Source organism: Anopheles stephensi, chromosome 2, assembly GCF_013141755.1.
Source record: "Anopheles stephensi strain Indian chromosome 2, UCI_ANSTEP_V1.0, whole genome shotgun sequence".
Classification (NCBI taxonomy): Eukaryota; Metazoa; Arthropoda; class Insecta; order Diptera; family Culicidae; genus Anopheles; species Anopheles stephensi.
In genome coordinates, this window is record NC_050202.1 from 59,243,832 (window position 1) to 59,269,584 (window position 25,753).

The following is a 25,753-nucleotide window of genomic DNA, read 5'->3' on the forward strand; positions in this document are numbered from 1 at the left end:
CAGTAAACTGTGTTTTTAGACAACAAACTTTCGCACCGATTGCTAGGAACAAAGGTTAAACGTCTGCAGCAAAATGAAACGTCTTCAGCTAGCGTCTGATGTCAGGTTATTTTCCTGTTGTCAACGCACTCGCTCGCAGGCACCAACACCAAACGTGGGTAGTAAGAATAGCTTGTGAAAAATCCATTAAATTCAGGGTAACTGCTTCAACCAACAGGTAATTTTGGTTTGCAATTGTTGATACTCGGTACCTGTCACAGGAAGAAAGTGTATAAAACCCTTTCTCTTGGCTTTTTTCTTCATCATAAATAGCTCAACCCCCGGAACGCGTCGTCGTTCTTTGATTCACGGAGGCAGCAGAGAAGTGAAAAAGTGTGAGCAAAAAAAAATTAAAGGTGACTAATACCCGGAGGATACAAAATATAAGACCGAATCGGGTTGTGGAATAACAAAAAATCGTGCCGTGGAGTTTATTTTCTTGAAGGTGAGTTATGACGAATGTGTTCTGCGTGTGCCCCCTTCGGTGCATGGTGTTATTTTAGCGCATCTTAGCACACTGTTGAATTTCGTCATTAATGGCGGCGTTCACAGTTCTTAAAATAGAATCCCAACACATTCTTGTGTAGGCTTAGTTCACATACGTGCGGAAACCAGGATGCAACAGATGCTGAAAAGCAAAGTGAATAATATTGTATTTTCTTTCGGCAGAAAATCGCCATATTGAAAACGCCATTCTGGGACCGTGTGCTTGTGTGTGTGCGTGTGTGTGTGTATCCGACGCGCCCGAAATTGCGCTTCCGATTAGAAGTTTGAAGCAGAGCACCAGCAGTGCAGCGAACCGCAGAAATGAATGCAGGCCTGAGCAAAATACACTTTGTCAACACGACGGGTGTTTCGTTGAACGATCGGTTCACATCGATGACCAAGACGCATCTCGGGTTCGGAGCGGTAGTACCGACGATGATGGAAGCTCCCATTCCCCGACCAACTTCGGTTGCCATGGCAGACAACAGCAACCGTCGACTGATTGATCAGTGGGACCGTTTGCATGCCCTGCACGCGCTGGCAACTAAGGTAAGCAGTCTGTTCTTCAGATTGCCAGCATGCGGTAAAGTGTGGTTAAAATAATATTTGTTTATACCAACTTTCAGACCAGTCCAAGTAACATTCGCCCGGCTCGACAGCGGCTGCAGCGTAATACGTTGGCTCAACAGATGAAGCGTACCATGACCAGACTGCCCGGAGGCGTACGTCGTTTGCAGCGATCAAACAGCTTTACCGATATCGCAACGTAAGTAATTCATACGCAGTAACGTTGGAAATGGTTTGGCCCGGAATGTCCCTTGAATATAGGTTAACATCATGTTCGCATCTTCATCGAGCGTGTTGTCATAATTCAAGGAAAAACATGTTCAGTGCCACAAATCAGAACAGATTGTTTCTCCTCGCTGTTGTGAAGCAATGGTACAGTACAGCGTTTTGAAGAACAAAACTATTTGCAAATTTTGGTTGGTATTATCCTTGAATATAGGTTAACATCATCTTCGTTTCTGTCCATCGAATATGATGTCATAATTCAAGGAAAAGCGTACTTGCAGTGCCACAAATCAGAACAGATTCATCTCTCTTTCTGTTGTGAAGCAATGGTGCAGTACAGCATGTCGAAATAGCAAAGCACAGTTGATTTCATATTGTCCTTGGATATAGGTTAACAGCATTTTTGAACTTAATCCCCAAATTTGGTGTCATAATTCAAGGAAGAATAAACTCCTCAGCATCACAAATCAGACATGAGCGGTCTGCTGCTCGGTCCTGAAGCAATGGTGCAGTACAAGAAAACTGTGTTGACGATGTCCAACTGTCCTTGGATATAGGTTAACACTATAATCGATTGCGTTTGATCCGAATTTAGTGTCATAATTCAAGGGATATTGAAAATAAGAGCAGAAAAGCCAGAACCAAACCTTCGATGTTCGATTTCCGGGACATTTGCTTCTTTACATACGTTCTACATGAAATTTGGTGTTGATTGAAAGCATTTAAATATAAAATGTTTTTATACGTCGAACTAACGATGAATTTTCTATTTAATATGCTTCCGCAGGATGAACGCCGATCGCGTCGAACTGTTGCAGAGAGTACGTGGCCGCACTCCCACGATCTCTTCCCGGTTGGGAGCTTCCCGCGTCGTACCTCGCGGCCGCAGCATGCAACGTGGACGTAGCGCTTCGCGCTCTCGCAGCACATCCCGAGGGCGCCAGCCATCGCTGACCCGTTCGAACTCGCAGACGAACCTGCAGCGTGCCGGATCTCGCACGAACCTGAGCCGTGCCGGATCGCGTACCAACTTGAGCCGTGCCGGATCCCGTACCAACTTGACCCGCGCCGGAAGCCGCAACGGACTGAACACAGTTCGTAAAACCATCGCACCGAATGATGCCCGTCGACGCATTAACCGCAACAATCTGATTGCTAATCGGCTGGGCACCGTCAACGGAGCGGCGGCCGTCACACGCGGTCGCAGCCGTAGCCGAAGCCGTGTCCGTGGAGCAGCAGCAGCAGCAGCAGCAGCAACAGCTAGTACAGTGGCGGCAAACGCTGCTGCAGCCAATGGGCGTGCACGGTCGCGATCCCGCAAGCGTGCCGGGTCTAGAACGCGCGCCGCAAGCGTCAACAGTCGGCTCGGTGCGAACCGTACGAACGAGCTTGCTGGCCGAGCCAATGGAGGCCGTGTGACGAAGCGAAGCCGCAGCATCCGCCGTGGTGCGGTGAATGCATCAATCGTCGGTGCACGCCCGGGACGCCAGCTGAAGAGGTAAAGCTAGTTAAAATCGAACGCACGCGCGCGCGCGCCCTACAGTGAACCCTATGCAATGGGCCAACGCCTGACGTGAGGCGCGGTGCTGTACTCTAATGAGAAGACGGGCAATTATGACGGAAACAGTCTGCTTATTTTGTCTCGGGGCCAGTGTATAATGGAAAATTGATGGGCGAGAGCGAGAACAACCTCCCAGAGCTGAGCTGGCAGTAGCCGATGGGGAGCAGTGTTTATTCTGCACCAGAAACCGTCATCGGTTTCTACTGAAGCAACCGGGTTCCCGGGTTTGAATCGCCCCTCATACTGCTGCAGTTGCTTCTCTAACGATTCTTCAAGCTCATTTAAACGCTTTTGGTGTGGATGCTGTCTTTAAACCAGATAACGAGAAGATACGTACACAGTACAGTAGAAGACAAGATAGATCTGCTTCATATACTCTCCAGAACGAAGGCACTCGCAACAGAGAACCAATTGTCACCGCCATCGAATCTTTACCAAACGGATAGATTCAGTCGGAAATCATCGGTGTACACTCTACCAACCAACACTACGGTCTTCTAATTTTAGCTCCGGAAACGTGCAGCGGATAGAAACGGCATTTCATCCTATATTGAGTAATGATTGTCATGTTTGCAGCAAAACCCATCACCGGTTTGAGATTGACCGACGACGCAACGCTGGTAAGAGAGTGCCGCGCACTCCTCGAGATTGCCGTGCCGTCGATCGATGGGATCGATAGCACAGAATAGGCAGCGAATGGTACTGTTCGAGTCGATTTACCGCGTTGCACACCCCTACCGTGCTCTTTCCAAGACGCACGTGTACTGTCCGTCGTAGTCTCTAACTCACCGTGCTGAGGTGCTGTTGAATGTTTCTGTTTCCTGGCTGTGCGCAACACTGAGCAGAGATTGCCATCATCGTCATCCTGCAGCGCGCGCAGTTGAGATTTCATAAGCATTGTGCTGGAAAAAGGAACAGATAGATAACTGCGCGTTTGCCCTCAGCAACATCAAAAAGAATCCTCCACCTGTGCTGAACACGGCAACGCAACCGCGAATGGGTACATGGAAAAAGGCGTCGGGCACTATCGAAACATGTTGCTGCGCATCAGCTGTGTATGTTGGGCGGCCTAGAAGTGCATCGGAGAGGTCGCGGAGTGTCGTTTGGTGGTGAGAGAAAGCGGTCTTTGAGGCTGTTGGGGAATATGTGTGCTGTACTGGTGAGATAACCTTAACGAAACGCTTGTGTGGTTTAAACATATTTTTGATTGAAGGTATTAGGCCGCCTGGGGGGAAGAAGGATATTTGCTTCACAGCTATCGCTAAATGTATTTGTTTTCGTTCGAGAGATGTTCATGCGTTCCCTCATTCAAATCTTGGAAACTCTGCCACAACTGCAATTCGATCTTCCCACCGAAGGGTGCGCGGTGCGGGAAAGCGAGCGGATTTTGGGCGACTTCACCCTTGTGGAACCCGTGCGGACTGGATCTTTCATTCTCTTCCGTCACTCGTGTACAACAGCATCGAGTGTGCATGATGGGTGTTCTGCTGCTCACGGCAGAATGATCGAATAACGAACCCGAGCCTCTGCATTTTTTTTCTTTACAGAGAAGCACCCAAACGGAAGGGAGCGAAGGGAGGTGGTAGCAAAGCAGCTGCTCGAGTCGCAAACAATGGCGGAGGCGCTAATGGTGCAGCACCCGGAGCTGGTGCCGGCGCATCCGGAAGACGCGGACGATCCCGATCACGACGGGAAAACTCGCGCGTTCGTGGACGCAGTGGTAAGTACAGAGCGCGGACATTGTATTACTTTGGGGGGAAAAATTCTAACCGCTCGTGCAATTTGCTCCTTTTACAGCTTCAAAGAACCGTACCGGACTCGCAAAGCAACAGCCCAAGAGCCGCGAAGAGCTGGACAGCGAACTGGATCAGTACATGGCAAACACAAAGTCATCGCTGGATAAGGAAATGGACCAGTACATGAATGGGTTCGGTTCGGCGCGCATCTGAAGCAGTTTCCCCGGATCGATCTGCCATACACCCGTAGCATGATGCACAACCACAACCAGCAAGGCGTTTTAAGTTTAAAACCAACCACTAACTACTAGACTGTAGTAGGAATAGGATTGTCCTATAAAGCATACCTACATGATTGGTATCAGACTCGTATCATAAGCGAAGGAACACACGATCGTGTAAACAAATGTTCAATCTTTTACCAGGCGTGAGATGGTATCGTGTGACCTACAGTATAAGTTTGAAATTAGGGTTTAGTTAACTATTATACCAGTAACAACAAAACATTACGTATAAAACATTATATCTTGTACAAAGGATTCTCACCTAGTTGTTAACATTACATGAATAAAGAGCAGGCGGAAAAGTGAATTATAATTTACTTTTAGTAAAAACATGTAACAAAGTGTGAGCAATTGTTTTTATTTCTTGCGTGGTCCCAAATATTGGATCAATGATTGCCATGACACATGAAACAGGAGAGATCCTCCATAGTGTGCAACGCATACAACATCCACCACCACACGGATTATGTGTGTGCGTGACCTGCGCACGGAAGTGTACGCGCGTACGGTTGTTTGACAGATTTGCCGATGACATAAACAACAACACAGCAAAAGTTCGCGCTGCCGGCTACACGGAGCACCCACCGTGTTTTGGAGGGAAAATAGGACTGAAAAAGGATATAATTGTATGTGATAAGTGTTGGTAGAACACGGGTATTGTTTCAGACTGATTTAGTGCATGGATACGGGTGGACGGAAGTGCTTTAAACCGATTGCAGCGACGATGATTTACGAGCCAGAAACCCAACAGGTGAGTGCATGTTTCGCTTGGGCAGGGATATGATGCGGAATGTCTTTCGTCGTTACTGAGCGGGTGGAGAATGTTTCTTAAAAGATTACCGAATAATTAGTATTATAATGATAACGCTTCACCTTCCAGTAGCAGCAGCAGCAGCAGCACTGGTGCATGCATGCATGAATCACATTTACATGATTGTTTACGAGGGTCGTCGTCGTCATGCTTTATCACTTTCGGTGCCATAAAGCTGATAAGAACTGACAAGCTACTAGCCTCCAATAGGGAGGGAGTGTGATTGTGGCGTGGTAAGAAAGCGATTCCCCCATCGCTTGTTAATGTTCCGTTTTAATTCTTTCCCTCGGTTGCCCAACTGCGCTGCTCCCCAGCGTGAAGCTTTTCTCCTAGTAGCAACGGGAATGCGAAATCGACCCCCCAAAATGTGTGCATCATCTTGCACCACGTACGTTGCTTTATGGGCTGTTTTAAGCAGAAGAGTTTCACTTACACGGCTCGTTGGACCGTACATCGCCGTAATTGATGTGCTGTTACACATTTTATCTTCACATCAAAGTTTGCAATAGCTCTGCTTTTGGTTGGGGTGGTAATTCCATTACCGATTTGCTCCAAAAGATCCCTCAAGTGGGAAAAAGACCGAGATGGAGATCCATCTGCAGTTTTTTATTTGTTTTAGTAGTTAGTCATTAAATCTTCACAGGGTATATTTACGACTCATCGATGATCTACCAACGCTCCGATGAAGGAGGACTCCTTTTTTTTGCACAAAGTATTAAACAACGGACGCAATCCAGCACCCCCTAGCGAGCCGGGGCGGGTATGTGGGGCAATAAAACAAAACGACTACTTCCGGGTGGGGGTGCGGCATGCATGGACCGTTTTGTGAGTGTGTGTGCTGTGCTTTACATCTTATATAAACATTACCCCGAACGAATGCACGTCACCGAGGGAATGAGGCCCGGATTTTTCTTCTTTTTTTTGTATTCTTAATGCCCATTTGTATGCTCATGTAAGACAAACAAGCCACCGGCACTGCTACTGTTGGTTGTAAGTCTTTCCTTATTGAATTCTTCTCCCGGGCAATAACCGCCGGATCTGTCTTGTCTTTTTCGGGCACTCGGGAGGAGCGGTGGGATACTGGTACACCTGTTCGTGCCTGCTGAGGGTTCTTTGTTTCCCATTTGTGACGTACTTGCCCGGCTCTCGACTCCCATATGTGCCCCTCGCGGTACATACATCCGGGAAGATTTAGTTCTCGGTCGCCCGCCCTCCCTGGTGGAGTAGTTTTCCGGTGGTACAAAACACCCATTGCGCAAGAGTGCGGTGTTATGGCAAAACCGCAGAGCCACTTGAGGGTTTTGGCAAATCGCCTTCCGCACCATACACGCGTTCGTGAGTGATGGTGCTTATCGCGGAAATTCAAACCGAGCAGCACCCTTTGCGCCGCCATAAATCCACCAATTCGTTGCCCCACGTTGCTTGCTTGCGAGACATTCTTGGGCATCGTCTCCCTGCCAGGTACGAAAGGCAAATGTCAACCCACGGAAGGGGTTTTCCGCTCTACAACCACTCTCGTTGTGATGCGTGTGTAAACGTAGTTGAAAAGATTATGTTTGATCGCTCGCCAGAACAAAAAAGGTGGTGATACACCATGGGTGTGTGTGTGTGTATATGTGACACCTCGTTCACAGGGACCAGGCGCATTCCGATGGGGAAGCGCGGAAAAAAGGAGAAAGGAAGCGCATGCCAAGTTATTCAAAGTTGCCGCGCCCGCTGTTGGTTAGAAAGAAAAACTGTTGGTCCAGACGACCGTGCTCGGATTCCGGACGACGTGCTGCTTTGTGTGGTGCCAGGTGTCGAAAGGATATCATATTCCACACCGGGCTTAAGTGGAAAAAACGGCGAATCCTTCGTACGGTGGAATAAGCTCAAAACCCCTTCTGGCTTCTACGTCGCCACCATATCCCGGGTGTCACATCCTTCTTTCTGGTGGTGATGCGATTGTTTAGACCGTGGCATATTCCGCGGTGGATCACGAAATAAGCTCGAGCGAGCTTTCGACTTAATCACCCGACTTCTTCCCGACGGGGGAATTGGATGAAAGATTTACTCTCGTGCAGTAAGTTCTCGTGCTCGTACATGCAACTGCGTCCCAATCCCAACACTCGGTGTAATGTCGGTAAAGAAACTCCCAAGACGCCAGACAGATCAGCCATCAATAAAGGTATGGCAACACATACCTCTCCTTACCGCAACAGAATCCTCTTCAGGCGGGAATGGAAAACGCCGAATCAGACAAAGGTTCTGCGAGATTGTTTTAGGTGGTGCGCTTACGCCGTGGGAGGGAGGGTAATTATTTTCTCCATAAGAAACGCATAAAAAAGGGGTGCCAGGTTGGAAACTATTTACAACCAGAAGGAAACTCGGTTGTGGTGGATGGTTTATAGAGTGTATTAAGAACACTAAATAAGTATCTTTAGAATTCTTATATTCGGTTTGCCTTGAAAATGTTCGGAGCGCCGCTTGATGGAGGTGGGATTTTGGAATGGATATTTTACACGCTTCTGAACTAGTGAAGCAATCATTCTCATACGGTAAAACGAACATGCAAATATGTCCCCCATTGTTGCAGGGACTAAGTTTGGTTCTAATGATGCCCAGGTGCCAGTACTTGGAAGGAAGATTTTGAGACAACTTTTTATAGTTATCTTCAAGATAGTCTTCAGTTAGTCTGTCGTTTTTTGTTCCCAATAGAATCTGCTCTTCGATCGGGATCATCCATTGCTTTTGTATTATCAACTGGGGTCGCTGATGAGCAGTGGAGGGAAATCCTGCTGTTTCCCTCTAACATCACAATTAGAGCGGCCTCAACCATCATTCCGCTCGGGGCCTCCAAACATCTTGACCCACCACTACTGATGAGTACTTGCAAGTTAAGACCCTATTCCTATTCTACTATTCTTTTCTGGCCAGCAAAACTTCGTTTGTGGAACGTATAGATGGAACGGAACGTAACCCTAGATAAGATATTCATGAGCATTAGCAATTATATTCTAATTCAATCATATGAAGCTCTCTGGCACAGCTTAACTGTAGTACACCAATAGATGAAAATCAGAAACATCTGTTGATTGGTGGATCCAGAAAATATTTTTTTAACTCTTAAAGTTAAAGTGGTCCGGTTGTTGGAGTGGTCCGGTGGTCGAAGCGATAGCGGTTCCAGTCTTCACATGGCAGGAGCGGGAACCAAATCCCATCCAGACCTGCCTCCCTGAACACAGGAATATATATCCTCGAGTCATAGAAAGTTAGAAATGGCCGAGACGATGTTTGCGGTTGTAGTATCAAGGAAGAAAAAGTCTGTGGAACTTTGCATTCATATAGTGGAATCTTTGCGTTCAGCTGTGGTATTTCTAACTAGCCAAACCCTGTCAAACAGTAACATCACAGAAACACTAGTGAAAGTTAGTCGGGTATTTTATTTTAAATTCAAAAATCGCATTGCAATTTTCGTCTAACTATTTGAAAGATTCCATTATATGTTTGCAAAGAACTACATTACATTATAATGTTGGGGTTTGCAGCTTTGGATTTTTGCCGAGACTGTAAAATTATAAAATTTTATTGGACCGTTTGTTTACACGATCCCGTTGTCCTATCATACACATTCGAGCGGGTTTGACGTGAAATCTAGACATAAATTTATGTTTCCTCTTTAATCCATCCATCAGCTTGTTGCAAAGTTCCACAGTCGCATTGCAACTTTCCCCTAACTGTTTGCAAGCTTAGCAGGCTTGCATTTTTGTTAATTGTTTCTTTATAGAGGCTTTGGGTCTTTGAGACCTCATTCGCTTCTTTGAGCGGAATTGCAACCATGTATTGAATAGCCACATATTACGTTAAGTACATCGTGACCTCACACGGGTTTAAAAGAGCTAAATTAGAAGATTTAAATAAAAACCAATCCATCGGTAAAAAATGGCAAACTTGTATGAATTATGTACTTCGCTACAGCTTCATTGCAATTTAATATTTGCTGTGATATTCCTAAGAATCGTGTTTGCCAGATATGACTTAACTTTTAAAACTATTTTAGTTATTAAAGTACATTGTGGGCGAGAAAGTTGAATCATTTTCTGCAAAAAGCCACATTAAAAGTAAATCAAAGTCTGCCAACCTATGCCAACCGCCAAAAGGCTCCTTGCAGGTTTAAGTTTTCAAGGATTTTTAGGAATCTAGGGCGTTTAGGTGGACAAGGCATTTGCGACTCCAGTCTTCACACGACAGAAAAGGGTATCGAATCCAACCCGGACAATCTCTCCGTTCGCAGGACTGATTATCCAGTTGCAGGTGTAATCAAGTCCAGGATGCCTGCTATGACAGGCCAAGTCTCCTTGAGGCCTTCGTATGAGCAGAGATCGTTGTACCTAAAGTTGAATCTTAGCTTGATTTAATTACTAGATTTTATTGTTTATTGATGCTCAGTTCCACTACTCTCACAACCATAGAAAAAAAAATACCAATGAAGAAGAAAGTTGAGGTGCTCAAGTGTGCCCAGAGATCTCGAATTATTCTCGGCCACGAAAGAAAAACAAAAAGCGCAAATAAAATATTTTTCCCACAAGAACCAGAATCCTACATCATAACAATCACCACACCCCAAGCGATCTTTCGTCTAGCCCGGTCTAGCAATCACCGGTAAGTCATGCCGCCGACGGTCATTCATATTTAATAAACAGATACGCGACCGACCCACTAAAGATAAATTAGTTCCTCTCCGGCAGCAAGCAAGCAGCAATATCGTTGCTATACGTTCCAGTTATTTCCAGTCTGTTCAACTTAATTTGCTACTCGAAGAATGCTTACCCAAGAAGCCCCGAACCGCGTCCCCGTACGGTACTTGTGGGTGGTTCTGGCTGGGGAGGTACCCTTCCGACCAAAGAACAACAACAAAAAAAGGACTGTGGCCATAAGAAATCAGTAAGACGAACTACCTCGTTCTCTCTCTCTCCCCCCGGCCCCAGAAAACTGTCTATCCCAGCAGTGTTCGCTATTAATGTCCTGTTATGGTTTGCGCGTTCTTTGCCACTGTTGCCTCAACCATGGGGTAGTAGCATCACTCGCCCACCAAATTTCCCCAAAATCGTGGGCCCAAAATCGTGTCTCCCTCTCTGGCTCGCCCGCTCGATAAAGCCCCTAAATTGCTACAATTCATTTGCTACTTTTGCTTTTGGTGCTGCTGTTGCTGCCCGAATGATGCCCCCCCCCCCCCCCCCCCTCGCAAAACCCCCCAAAAGCCTACCCGGCAGCAGTGGATTCTGGCGGGATTGACGCAACATGAAACATTTTCCCGGGCATCTTTCCGCTTCTCATTTCTGGGCCGGGGGTGTTTTTCTCCCTCCGCAACGGAACGGATTGATTGAATAACATCAATCAATTAGCAGCGGGACGGACGACACACTTTGACGTAAGCGAGAGAGAGAGAGCCGACGACGACGACGACGACGACGAATATCCAATATCGGAGAACCATCGGAACTTGCCGTTGCTGTTGTTGCAGGAGTTGCGGGGGAATTGGAGTAGATTTGGCCCGTGCTTCGTTCTGCTGTCCCCATCCACGCCGGCTAAGTGGATTTTGAAGACACTCTTAAGGGATTTGTTTTACCTCCCCGGTGGTTCTGTGAGTCCATTTTTGGGCTCCATCATCCATCAGGCAATTTGATGGAACCGATACGAAGTTTCCTTTTCTTTCTCTCTTCGAGGTCTTCGCTCGGTACGCCGCGGTGAAAGTGTTGCGGGTGTTCCTTTTTATGCCAAGAAACATTGTCGGATCGTGAACTCGTCGTCGGCGTCGTCGTAATGTCATGGGGTGCACGGATTTCACTCGCCGGCGCGCTATCAAGTTATCGTAATCGTGAATTTGCAACATAAGAATGCCCCGGGACTGGGAGAATGGCCATGCCCCGGGGCTGCAGGAGAATGTAAAAGTAATTTGTATTTTTATGAGCCAGTCGTAAAAAGCTTCCCCGGTTCGCTCCATTCGGTGGGGGATGAAAATAATTCAAGTTGCGCTCACATTAACGCGAAACATTTTAACGCGGGAACCGAGGTCGTTGATCATCCGGAACGAGCCGGGTGCGCTGGAGCAAAAGGGGCAGGTACACAGGCAAAGCAGCATTTCGCGTATCGTTAATTTCGCAAATGAAGAAGTGACGACCCCATCCGGACAGAAATGCTCAAGAACCACCCGTGCCCCCGTGCGCCATGTACTGTCGGGTCGCGTTCTGTAGAATTCGTGCTCGGGGCAAGTATCGTGCGGACCATTCTAAAAATGAAAAGATCGACAAAATATTATATCTCTACCACCCCTCCCTCCCGCTCCTACCGAAGGGGGGTATGTTCCGTCTCCTCTTCCCCCCCCCCCCTCAGCACCCCGTTTTGGGTGAAATAATTAAGCAGTGCAGTGCTATAAAAAGTTAATCAAACGATTGCTAATTTGTTTACCACCGGGGTGTGCTATATTCGCTACCGCTTTGTTTTGTCCTGGTGGGCGGTACCTTCGTGGTGGCGGTTGTATGAAGGGGGAGACAAAATTTACGGTTATCCGGTTGTCACTTTAAGCTGCCCCTTGTGAGTGGGTGAAATTGAGGTTTCTTTTAAAAAAAAAAAAAACAAGCACCGGAGTTGTGCTTGTAAAGCGTTACCGCCGAACAGCGATTAAACCACACGAAGCGAACGGAGGTAGCGGCGTGGTGGACGAGAAGAAGCCTGGCCGGGTCCTCTGACCATCTACACACCCCTCTGACACCCACCGCACACACACAGATTGCCGCCGGTGTGCGCCCCGTTGATCATTTCGATTGTTATTTGCTTTGTGCCTCCCGTTTGGTGGTGGGAATTCGTGAAAAATTCGTGATAATCATCAGCATAACGAATAACCGCCCCACCTTCCCCCAAAACCTACCAAAGGCGGCTGGTCGGTCGGAAGGTTCTCATTCATTTGTTGGAATAAATATACATACCAACGGGGTTATCTTTTATTCTCTGGGTTTTTTTTCCTATGCTTTGCCGGTGGTCCGGTGGCATACACCATGGGGACGAATATATTCGTCTGATCGCCATCGTGCCCATAACGAGTGAAGCTCCCACAACAACAACAAAAAAAGAAGAAGGAAGAATATTTCCCCCAACGGAAACACCGATAAAAGGATATATTAATACAAAAAAATGCCAACAAAAACATGAATAACGGAAACCACGTGGACCATCGCCGGTGGCTCGCAGGATCTCTCTCTCTCTCTCTCTCTCTCTCTCTCCCTCTTGGTCAGTGTTTGTGCTCCCCGTTTTGTGCTTGGTTACGGTGCGAACGGATTTGCGAGCAGGTAGGCAGGTAAAGCGCTCTGGGTATAATTTACTTTTATAATTTATTCCATCAATTCGCGGAAGCTAATTTTGGGGGGCGACCACTGAAATGCAAACATGCTTGGTGATTTTTTTCAGCAAATGTTGCCGGTACAGGGAGTGCAAGAATGTTGACGGTGAAATTGACTAACTGACGTTCAACATTGTCAGCCACATTGGTGAGAGTGTGTGCCCGTGTGTGTGTGTGGGTCATTAGTGATGATGAACGGGCGGCCAAGCACGGGTCAATAGAGTCGATAAATTACTGTGGCAAGCTTTGGTTCTGTAGCGAAGTTTTTTGTTGTTGCTTTTGGGCAATTTGCGTACAATGCTATAATGTAATCTGCTGTCAGCTTTTTTGTTGCTTTATTCTTTATAAATATTTGAAGTGAGAAATTACATGCGGTTTGGTCATGATCGTCGAAAGCGATTCAATTTTGGATATTTGGAGAGATCCAATAAATCACCTAATAGGGTCCTTGTCAGAAATTGCTTCGTGAGTAGATTCATAATTGAATAAATGGTATGGTATTATTATACTAACTGATTAAACGTTATATATGGAGCATGTGAAAATATCCGCTCGACGGCGGCACATCCCATAGGGACATCCTAGCTGTTCACGCCTAAAGGTAGGCAATATGCAACGAAGATTTCTCGTTTCAACCTCCTTTTTTACTTTTTTTTAACGCCGAACGTTTAAAACTTGAACAACTTTAACATATTAACCATTGAATGAGCATTTTAACCATTGAAGAGGCTGTAGCTTTCGATATAGGTTCGCAACGCCTGAATATATGCAAACATTAATATTAAGTTCCTTTTTTTCAATTATTAATTTTGAGTTCAATTTTCAACAAAAAAATTATGTTAATGTATTTTATTTATTCTTAATTTCGGTGTATGACGTATTTTCTAACTATGTTAGGATATCCTAAAAATATTTGATTAAAAATGGATGGGTAAAAGAATTGAAAAAGCCCCTCCAGACGAAATTTGTCAATATACTCAATATACAATATCAATATACTAAATACGCCTAAATGTATGCACGGTGTGCTAAAACCTCCTCTCTCCTATCCAGAGTATTTATTTGGGCATGTACTCATTTTCGGTCGACCGTTGGGTAAACAATTTGGCCCACAACTTGCATGGCGTTCATGGACGAAGAATTGATAATCTCGAGGCTTGAGCATAAGTCTGAAGTGATTTTCCGCAGTATAATTCTCAATTTAAATAAAGAACGTCAAAATTACATTAAGCTTCAAAAGAAATAAATGAAAACGATCCAATATATACGTGAGCATTAAGCTCCGGATTAATTTTAGCTCGCTCGGAGAGATCGGAAGGAGTTTTTATCGATAAAATCCTAAAGGGCATCAATAAAAATGAGACGCATTTTATTATTCTTATCTGTTGAATGTTTGCATATGTATTATACTCCCAATACCAAAAAAAGGAAAATAGAAATCTTGACGCCTATGAAATATATTTCCTGTAATTTTAGAACCAGATTTGGGTTTTCCCAAATTGCGCTGCGCTCAAACACTTCACTGCAGCACCATAATTCCTGCAGATCCGATTACTCATGCAAAATGGCAATAAAATAAAAGCATTTTACTTATACTTCAATCAGATCTCGTTTTATGACGCGATACCATGTTGCACGCCCCCAGAATGGAAGAATCCGGACTGAGGAAGAAGAAACAATCTCACTGCTTTTATCTCCAAATGCGAGGTCATTTAGCTGGAGACCGAATGCTTCGCTCCCTTTCCCGGGGAAAGCCAGGAAGAAAATTTGTTGTTTTACAACAATCGACAATACAGGCGTGGCGTGGTGTGGCGCGTGGGGGAACACATATAGGGAAATGGGTATGGATGAGCCGAAGATTTATGCGTTTGGCAAAAACGGGGAGAGAATTCGCACAGCGCTCAATGCTTCCCTATTATTGTGCGTCGTAAAAGTGCTGATTCTTAACGAGGGTTCGCCTGTTGTCGGAAGACAGTCGTCGGTCAGTCAGCCGGACCCGGAGTCGAGATGAAGCTTTCCTCGCTACTAATTGCACTCAGCAGCAGCAGCAGCAGCACTAACTACCGACTGTCAAAATAGCTACTTGACAGTTCGCCCTTTTGACAGCGTACGTCCATTCGTCGCCTCGATTGTTTTATGGTTTTCCCACGGCCCGGTGCGACAAAGGCAGGCAGGCAGACAGGTGGTTGGGAACGCGAAGCTTTCTCAAATGAAGGAGAAAAACACACACACACGCGCTTGGCATGTGGTAAAAAGGCCATTTCGGATCCCCAGCATTCCCTTTTACATTCCTTTCCCCCCGCCGAACAGCTTTCACCTTTTTCCCTCGGATCCATTGTTGTCTGCGGGAGTTTCGGCCATTATCGGCCAAACGTCCTTTTTTTTTCGTTTCGGGAGTGTGAGTGCTTTCCCATTCAACAACGGACGGCCCCGTGCGGTTGTTTTTATATCATCGGTTTGCCACAAGCAGTCAGTCCAACTGTGGGAACACACACACACACACACACACCCCACGATGGCCATAGTGTCAAATGACAACGATTTATTTGCGTCACCAGTGGCATTAATTTTATTTCTCCCATACGTGCTGAATTGCGTATACAATTCGATTAAATGGCACCCATTTCGAGTTCACTCTCTCTCTCTCTCTCTCTCTCTCTCTCTCTCTCTCTCTCTCTCGGTCCATTGTCGTCGTCGTCGTCGTCATCCCCGCAACAACGTCCACCAAATGAGTCTCCCGAACCTGGACCATAATGGTGGTGGAATGAAATTGCAATTGATGGAACAAGATGAAGTTCGGTTAAGCAGGGCCAAGCAGCAAGGGCGGTGGAAAGCCGTGAGAAAAATGCTCCACACACAGAACTATCCCAAAATGGCAAAGACAGTGGCAATCGAGAAAAATCGCCACCGGAGTGGTTAGATGGAGACGCCCGGTCGTCGACGTCGTCGGGGGCAGGGAAAATTCGATTTCGGTGGAAAATCGAATATGTGAACCCTGGCGGGCGGACCCGTTCACAGTTGGATGGTTGGTTGGATTTTATTTACTTTCCGCAGCGCAGCACGCTGCAGTCGGTCGAATTATTCCTGCCGATTTGTTTGCCATCATCGCTGCTGCCAGTGCGGTGCTGCCGTAGTCAATGGGCACAGGTTTTTTTCCGAGGGATTTCGGGCAGGGATTTTCGCTAGACCCGTGGTGCGAAGCTGAAACCTTCATCGCACCGTAACCTGCGCGCCGGCTCCCGTCACCAAACCCTCGGAGACGGAAATGATATGTTATGCGTCAGTCGGAAGGTCGGTGACGCTCCCGTGAGAAGTTTTTTTTTTTTGGGAAACGCCATCCCCAGAAAAAGGGCTCGGGGATGGCACGGGGTGGAAACGGTCGACGTCGCAGAATAATGCAAAAATGACACGCAGCAGAGCAAGTGTTGCGGTTGTCTATTGATTATTCAGCCGCCTCTGGTGCCCCCAGCGGGGGGTTCGTTGTTGCCCTGTTTGCGCAGTGGCTTTCCTGCCCAGCGTGGACCCCCCCACAAACCGGCCGCCAGATCTATTGTGGTGCGTGCGTGCGTGCGTTTCTTCTGGGAGTGTGTAGCCGCATGGTTTGGCATAATGTGTGTTTTTGCGGAAATGCGTACGTAGGCTGCTCATCGGGTACGGTGAGATTGAAATTGTTTGATGTAAATTTTGAGGCGTCTCTCATAACGAACTTGGCATGCATACTGCGGCGGTATTAGGGTATTGAGGGTATTATTGCTTTCGGGGATGAATTTTTTACGCAGTTTTCAATGGGATTCATGTATTATTTTTGGATGAAGTGACCGATGATGGGGAAAGGGTTTGCCAATTCATATTAGATGTTTGCTACTTTCCAGTGTTAAAAATCATAAATCGCACAAAGTTTTAGTTAAACCGAGTAATATTTTGGAATCTAGAGAATTTTTTTTTCTTCCTTACCTACCCCTACAACCTCGAAAGGTCTCGCCGGCTTACCATTTCTGGCTTTCTGTGACTTGCCATTACCTGTAGCAAAGTGGTCAGCCCTACGTACAGGGAGGCGGTCTGGATGGGATTTGAACTCCGATCCTGCCGTGTGAAGACCGACCCCGTTATCAACTCTGCCACCGGTAGCATTATTTATTAACGGTAACGGCCAGGTGGTCTAACATTAAGTATATAAGGCCAGACATGGAAGGTGAGGTCGTTAGGCCGAGAATAGAGAGAGACTCTTTATTTTCATATTTTATCTACTCAATTAAATTTAGGAAAAATATGACCAGGCCGTTCTGTTGAAGCAGAAAAAACATACAAATTATAAAGCATTATCTTACCATTCGAAACGTAACTTCCTTCAGCCCCTGTCAAAGCTTCCTATCCCTACATATATCCCTTGTTTACGTCAACCGCTTTTTGTACAGTGTCTCTGTTACAGCTCAACTAAACCGTCTGTCATTCGGATTGAGATTTAACAAACCTAACATGACGTGCGGATCCGTACACGGACATCCTGCATCCTGCAGTCCAGCTTGAGTGCATCCACATCCTGCAAGCAGCAAATTGCATTAGGAAAGCTCTGCAGCCGATCGGTTAAATGTCAAATCCCGTCCAAATCCGCCCTAGCGAACCGAAACCAGTTAACCAGATCCCCGAAAACCCGTCCCAAATCTGTTGCGCTGACATTTGGAAACGGGTTGCAACTGTAAACACAAGCACACGCACACACACACAACAAGTTCGTAGGTCAATTAAACCGTTTTCGTACGGCCCCCCGGTCGGTCGTGCTACATCAACCCGTTGCTGCCTCAAACCCAACGCCCGGTTGCAGCGGGAACAGCCTGTCAGGAAGCTGCTTTCGAACACCGAATCCATCCATCCGATGCTGACAGTGTCTCTCGGGAGGGTGCCAGCTGCAAGACGATAACACGATTTACGTACTGCACGACGCACCCGCGGCCACCACATCCTGCCCGTGTGTGTACTGGGCGCGGTTTCAGCGGGTTTTGCCACGGGCGGCGAATATTGATCAACCATCGTCAGTGTGCTGAAGTTGCAACAATAACGCGACCGTCAATAGCAGGGCCCAGGATTCGTCCGTGTCCTGTTTCTGATCTGCCCGGCCCAGTCGCCCGAACGCCAGGCACCGGCCGCTCGGTGTAAGGATGATCGAAAGCCGCGAGATCTGTGCCACCGATATACGGCGGTACCGTTGCAATGCGGCGTACGGACACTGTTTCGTACGCTGTATGGTACCGGTGACTCCCGATGGGACCGAGGTGTCTATTCGGTGGTGCAAAATTAAGTGCTCCCATGAATGCTTGCCATGGCCGATAGGCGATTCATAGCCAGACAGACAGGCAGGCAGGCAAGCAGCGACGCGAACAATGTATTGAAGCTGCACAGCCAGAAGGATTAAGACGCGGGAAGGGGGGAGTTAGGATTTGGAGGGGGGTGGGGAAACGCTATAACGCGCCAGTTCGGCTATAGGCGTACCGAGTGCCGAGGATTAATCTGCATAATGCAGAAGCGGGACAGGGGAACTTCGCGTTGGCAAGCGGACGAAAGTTCAGGGGTATAAATATTTTATAGCGCACGAATATGCGTGCCCGGGCCCCACTATGAATTGATGCAGCAGTGGCGCACGGGCAGGCGAAATAGATCCGCTCGAAGTTTATTGAATAATGCAAAGAAGATGGCCTCGGTGTGCGTTATTGGTTCAGCCGGGTGCTCACTGCTCACTGCCCGGTAGTCGTCAACAAAGTTCGTTTTCGCTTTCCGATGGAACCCGGCAAAACTTTACGATCAAATTTTGGAGGGGGGTTTAAAGTGCTTTTATACCGTACCGTGACGCAGTTATTTCACAATAGTTCATCATTTGAGTCAGTCGAACGCGCTGTGTGTTTATAGCTGATAAGAATGAGAAACTGAAAACGCAATAGCTTTTAAAGTGCAGCTGGACAAATGTTGCACGGATCGGCCAAGAGGCATAAGGCTTCGGGTTCAAGATAAATGAGGCAAAAAACCTTAAAAAGGTTGATTTACGCAGGTATGCTATACACGTAGACCCTGCCTGGATGGAGTAGGTAAACTCTCACGGCCCTTTACTATCGCCAAGGGTCTGCGCCAGGAGGTTTGGATTGCCTGTCTTCTTTTATATCTGGCGTTATAGACAGAGTTAACCGTGACTCGGAGGTGGAAACTTCGGGGACCATCTGCTATTGGTCAGTCCAAATCCTGGCTTACTATGATGACAAAGAAGTCATTCTTTTCAACATTATATGTAGCAGAAGCTTAGCAAAGGATCGAGCAACCAATACTAAACCTTGGTCTGGAAATTAACGATTTGAAAACCAAAATGATGGTGGCACCACCAGCGGCTCTGTTAACAAACACTGCTTTACGCAGGAGTGATGTACAGATAGAAGATCGTACTTTTGAAGTCGTCCAAAGAAGAATTTTTGAGCCCGTATATGTGAAAGGACAGGGAGAAGCTGTTGACTAAGGGCTGCGAATAAGACTCGTCACGCTCTGGTGGCCTGATCATGTCATGAGAATGACAGTGAGAGGACAGACGAGATATCGTAGGCCCAAAATGAGATTCAGTTGACGGGACTGTCAGAACTGCCAAGTTAATGAATTGGCAGACGACCGTGCTAGACCGTGAACGGTATCGATTATTGTAGCAGACTTATGGTCTTGGCCTGGGATGGTCGTAAAACCTGACAAGTAAATAAGCTATTATTGAGACGATTCTATGGATTAATTCTAGAGAAGAGAGAACCAGTATCAAGTCCAGGAAAAATAAATTACGACCTGCTTAACTTGAATCGCAGAGAGAGAGCAGTCGAAGTAGACACTATACTATGATCTTCTCCCCGAAAAAAGCGCCATCTACATGTGAAATTAAAGCCTACACGAGTACCAAAGCGAATATTCGTTAAACCTTAATGCTAGGCTTTATGCATTTTTAGTATACGTTGGATTTACTTTGCGCCTAAATATGACTTTATTGTTGAAGCTTTCGGCCATGTTGTCACATTCAATGACAGAAATGTAAGTGTTAATCTAAAAAAGAAAGCTCCACAAACTGTCGAAAAATATTACCACTAATCCTGCCGTTTAAGCACTATGACACACTGACAACAATGCGGTGCGCGCGTTGCAGTAATCTGCCTGTACAAAAATCACAAAGCACCATTCAAAACCATAAAACCCGTCGCCTTAGTGGTGGTGACTTTGTGCAACAATGCAATTTTAATTACCGCGTGTCCTGTTGTGTTTGCCGCCGTTGGCCGGTGACGTTCGCGCCCGCCTGCATATGTCTTCCATTCGCGGATTTTATTGCATCCCCCGGGGTGGGAAGGGATGTTTCAAAATGAAACTGCACCACCTAAATGTGCTTTGGCACCAGGTCAAATCGGTATTCGATGTTGGGTAAGCAGCAAAAAGAAAACAAAAAATCGAAATTTGCGGACCGCACTTTATCTACCGCCCCGGTACCGAACCGATGCACATTAAAAAAGCAAACGTTATTTTATGCACTCTCGTGCATAATTAATTTTGTCTCTCGTGCCATCACCATACACACACACGCGCGCCCGCCCGTTACACTTGAGGCGGTTTAGGCGTGTTGGGCCCGAAATTGGTGAACAATCCGGTAGGCAAACCGATCACACACCCGGTTCGAAAGCGGGATGCGTGCATTGTCCGGGCGGGGGAAAAGCTTGGTAACGTGCGGCATCGTGTTAGGCCGGTAGTACCTGGGGGGACCACCGGGTCCGTGATACATAGGCGATGCATTGGTGCTGCCGAAGTCGAAGGTCGGGTTTTGTTTTTCTTGCCTCTCGGACGATTGTTTTAGGACGGGGATGGCGCGCGTTTGTTTGAAAGCACGCGTGATTCATGCGCTTTCGTAGCCACCGAAACTGAATTGCCGTATTTTTTCGTTTTCGGTCATCGCTTTGGGAGGCATGCTAGGGTACATAAATAATAATATCGCACAAAACGGAATGGAACGGCAGTCACCAGCTCCTGGAACGGCCATAGCTCGGTGATGCATATCGGGCTGAGCGCGCTACTATCGATGCACGCAACATGATGCAACCAAACCGTGCACCTTATGCACGAGAACCAATAAACGCAATCGAGGTCAACCTGTCTTCTGCCAAGGGGAGGCGCAAACCTGGTGAACATAAATAACAGCCTGGGGTACGCTGAATTCGGGGTGTACCGTTTGCCAACGGGAGACTGTGTGAGAGCCTTTTAATTTTAACTCGTTTTTGTTTTTCTAATGATGTGCATTCCGGTTTGCATGTGAGAATATTGGAAACACCCCAATAAAAAGGCAGGCTTTTATCAGCGAGCCGTTCATCAAACAAAACCGGTCCGATTTTGCTGCTGCCTCGGTGATGGTGGCCTCTTTCTGCTTTTGCACAAAGCTCGCGTGTCATCACGAATTTCTGGAGCCGGAAATCGTACGCCAAGAACTGGTTCGAATTTGTTTGGTTACCGTGCGGCGGGATGCGATCGTATCGGAGTGGGAGAAGTGCATTTGCAGTGAGTGATTGCATGCTGACAGTGTGTTAATGTGTATGTTTATATAAGGAGCTATTTGTGTATAAAACGGGGGGTTTGTTTGCATCGTTAATTGAAGATGCTTTATGTGTATGCAAATAGACAAGTTGAGTTTGTGCGGTCTTCATTGCGCCTGAGAGGTATGCAATCACTGTGTTTTGAATAAATATTCACCAAGCGGAAGCTGTTCGGGGGAGAAGACTTTTTCTACTATTTATTTATTTTAATGTAATGCTATTGCCAAGATCCCACTAGAGACACATTAGCAGGATAGCAAAACAAAGGCAAACGAGTGTCTGCTCTCAAGGCGGTTAGAAGGCAGGTTCAAAATTCAGCTTCAAATCAATAAACACTACATGTCCTGACATAATACCTGCGTTCTGGGAACCTCGATTTGACCGACATTAACAAAGGCATTACCGACTGCTTAGTTAAGTCAACAGTTGCTAACCCGAGTGCAATTATTCTATGATGTTTGCCTTCGGTCTACCACCATTGCCTTTGCCATTATTACTTTGATAAATTCTACAATTTCAGACGAATCCCGCACACAAACACATACACACAAACGTGCGGACTCCCTTCACAGCTAATTTGGCGCACCGCAACATGTGCTAATTGTGTGCGTTACCGTAGGAACATTATCCGTTTGATGGATTGCATCGAATATCACCGGTGACATTAGGGCAGTGATTAGATCGTGATTAGGTTTTGCCCTAAAATCCCCGCGTCAGAAATTTGATCTCATCACGCCGAAAGAGCCACTACAAAGGCGGTTGAGTTTTCGCGTGCCGTGGAGGTGGTGTGTGCACCCATTTTGCAGGGGTTTGATTGGCTCCAGTGGCGTAATTCTATCGCACGTCGCATGTATGTCGAGCACGACTGACCGCACAAGAGCTGTGTGCGTGTGTGCCGATGTTTGTCTTGACAATCGTGCCTACCCTTAGGGCTCCATTTGGGGGGGTTTGGGCGGTGCTGTGTGTTTATTGTAAACAGCTGGCCTTCACCGTGAACCTTGGGCTGGCATTGGTTCCAGAGCACAATCAATGTTTGTGTGTGGCGCATCATTTTCCCCCGTAGTTGGCAGGGGGGTTCCCATGCTGGTAAAGGGTTGTGCTAGAATGGGAAATGACTTTTGATTTTTTGGTTAAAATTGGATGAGTGCTAGGAATGGATCGAAAACTTACAAAAGGGAACAATCGATCGATCGATCGGTCGCGATCTGTAGCTGGACATGCATGAATGAGTAATGCTAATGCTAAGTAAGCTTAAATCGAACATGTTTAAATTAAAAAAAAAGAGGGGGGGGGAAATATTTTGGACAGAATATTGTTAAATTGTGTAACACATAACCTTCCTTTTACTCATTGCCATTTAAATATGCACAGCTAGCGAAACGCATACGACCACGCGATCGCACAACACACGTGAGCAATCTTCAGCTGTTCTATAAAATAAGGGCTGTAAAGAAGCGGGGGATTTACAAACTAGGAGGTGAGCCCCTTCAATCGTTCAAGAGCGACCACAACAACACAGACGAACCTCAGTTCAGTCTACAGTCGGCAGGCGCACTGCTTAAGATCACTATCAGCATCATCGGTTTGTTTCAGCAGATTAGTGTTCTATCGGAAAGTGTTCGCCTCGGTGTACGGTGCGTCATCTTTGTGCAGTGTTTGTAGTAACTGTGTGCAGTGCGAAAAAACAATAACTAACACATCAACCAGCATGTCCGTGGAAGCGAATATTCCCGTCGTTGTTGAGGTTCGTATAGATTTGGCTGACAAATGGAGGCAAAATGAATAGTTCTTCCCATTATTATGCGGGGTTCTTTCTACCTTTTTATTAGAGACGGGAATTAAGAAAAGTTCTGACTTTTATGATAAATTTAGATCGATTTACATTATCCTTAAAATCGTTTTTTTAAACCACTAAAAGTTTGCTCACCAACCAAATTGTGGTTTGGGATATGGGACTATGTATAGATTAAATTTGTTTGTTTGTTTTGAATGTGCTCAGAATGTGTGAATTTCTGTTCGTTTCACCAGTAGATTGTGAGTGATTGGGTCGTAATTACGAAAACTGTGCCCTCTGTTTCATCCTTCGAACAGAGATTGCATACCTTTAGGCGTTGCTCATTCGAGTACATGATCGTTTGAACGAGCGTTAACGAATGGCACATTTTTTTAAAGGATATATTTTATAGATTAACAGAAGAAGAGCGGATGCCGTAATCTAAAACCCATCGTTTATTAATTAAAATTTCCTAGCGAATGTTTGTTATGCACAATTGAGGCTGGTAAATAATTATGCATTAACCCGATACATTTTTAGAATTCTACCTTTGCGACGCAGCACACACCATTCCGACAAACAATTTATCAATAACGGCCGACGCGACCGGGGATGCAAAAGTTTCACGAGTCCCACTCTCGCTCGTTTGCCTGCTTGCCCGCTTGCAAACTAATAATTGGCAAAGTTGTCGCCGTTGACGGATCTCGCCATAATGCACGCAACCTTCAATGAATGCTCGTCTTAAACTTTGGCTTGTTAGCAACGAATCCACATTCGTCGCCGGGATCAACCCTGACCAACCGATGCGACTGGCGACCCACCCATGCTCCCAGCGTGTCCATCACAATCAATCAGTCAATTATTTCACAACAGCATCCGCGACGATTTGCCCCGGGGCGCATTGTGTCGCATCGCGGCGGAGTTTGCACAACTGTTGGAAAATAAAACACGGCAGGCTGAGGCGGTTAATTGTGACCGAGAGCACGGCTAGAACGCTAGAACCTCTAGAATTGTGTGTTTCTATATGTCCTCGATGCGGTTTGTTCACAAAGACCATTGTCAACACTTGCAATTCCTGGCAGTCTCGAGAGGCTGCCATTCGAAGGTGATGGTTTTATGACATTTTCCAGAGCAAAACCAATGCTTGACAAACATGCAAATACACGGCGGCAGTCGGGCGTTCCCGAAAGGTCAGAAGGTAATCCAGGGTTTTGTATGCCCACACACACACACACACACACACACAGCCAGGTGTCCTTTTCCTCGCGTGTGTGTGGGATGCAAATGTTTGTGTTGGTTCGTTAGCGTGCTAACAGTGTGATTGAGTTGTTGTTTTTATTTAAAATTTTGCTCCCGTGAAATGCATCACACAGAATAAGCAGCAATTGCAGTACATCCCCCGCCCCTGGTGACACAGTTTTGCTGAAAAGAGGGATAAACAGCGTGCGAATAAGGTTTATTAAAGTAATTTAATTGCTAAATGTGAAATGAGTCAGGATCACTCCCCCTGAAAGGTATGCAATATTGCTGAGCAACAATAATTAAACGGCTTATTTGGTGGCTCCCCTAACAAGGGTACATCAACGGGGCCCATCCCAGGAGCTGCTGGGCGGAAACCTCGGGCCGGTAATGAATTTGCATTGCAAATGTCACCAAGGAAATGTTTTATTTGCCATTTTTCCAAGCATTCCTCCTTCTTGACCTTTTGCTCGGATGCACCGTATGATGATGATGATACTGATGATGATGCAGAGAAGAACGGCAATGTGATGCGCGTTGCATACCTTCCCTCATGCCGGGGTGTTTCGGGGTGAATGTTTAATTAAGCAACTGTTCCATTAGGTGGAACCGAATTCAAGCTAGTAAGTTAATTATGTTGATTAAAGTGTGCCGCACGAGTAAACACAGCAGATCGGGAGAGAGATCGTGTGTTGAAAGCAAAGGCAAGAAAAACAAAAACAAACGCAATCGTTTTGCTGTTCACTTTTTAGGTGGCATCGTCCGACATCCGGCCAAAAGGCGGGAAAGCACTTTTAAAGTACGCGAAGACCCATTAAATCGACCACTCCATCAGCGCAGAAGCCGATCCGAAATGCGAAGTGTTTGGCAACAGAATTTATTATTTATTCACACATTAGCGAGCGCGCGCGCGGGGTCACGCTTGTGCCCCGCTGCTCGTTTTCGGGCTTTTCCCTTCGATATAACTGAAGCCTTCTGCTTCCTTGCTGCTGGTGCTGCTGCTGCTAAGTGCTGAGTAAACTGTTGCTTTTTGCGAATCTCAATAAATTTCCCATGAACCGGTAAATGGCA

The 25,753-nt window shown here is 46.4% G+C and overlaps 2 protein-coding genes across 4 annotated transcripts in view; both read left to right on the forward strand.

Moving 5' to 3' along the window:
* The first annotated feature begins 79 nt into the window (after positions 1 to 79).
* Positions 80 to 5,235, forward strand: LOC118506432 (serine/arginine repetitive matrix protein 2-like). The gene is made up of 7 exons (XM_036043550.1): positions 80 to 217; positions 313 to 484; positions 709 to 1,074; positions 1,152 to 1,291; positions 2,105 to 2,815; positions 4,426 to 4,598; positions 4,676 to 5,235. Exons 3-7 carry the CDS (start codon positions 847 to 849, stop codon positions 4,825 to 4,827), a joined length of 1,404 nt encoding a protein of 467 aa, XP_035899443.1. The 5' UTR covers positions 80 to 217; positions 313 to 484; positions 709 to 846; the 3' UTR covers positions 4,828 to 5,235.
* A 179-nt stretch (positions 5,236 to 5,414) lies between these two features.
* LOC118506435 (nicotinamidase) overlaps positions 5,415 to 25,753 on the forward strand; it is a 63,644-nt gene continuing 43,305 nt past the window's right edge. For 2 of the 3 annotated variants that reach the window (XM_036043555.1, XM_036043556.1), the window contains exon 1: positions 5,415 to 5,649. In XM_036043555.1, the coding sequence (XP_035899448.1) occupies positions 5,578 to 5,649 (72 nt within the window). In that variant the 5' untranslated portion in view covers positions 5,415 to 5,577. Of the gene's footprint in view, positions 5,650 to 23,158; positions 23,414 to 25,753 lie in introns of those variants that run through there. The other variant, XM_036043559.1, reaches the window with a different exon arrangement.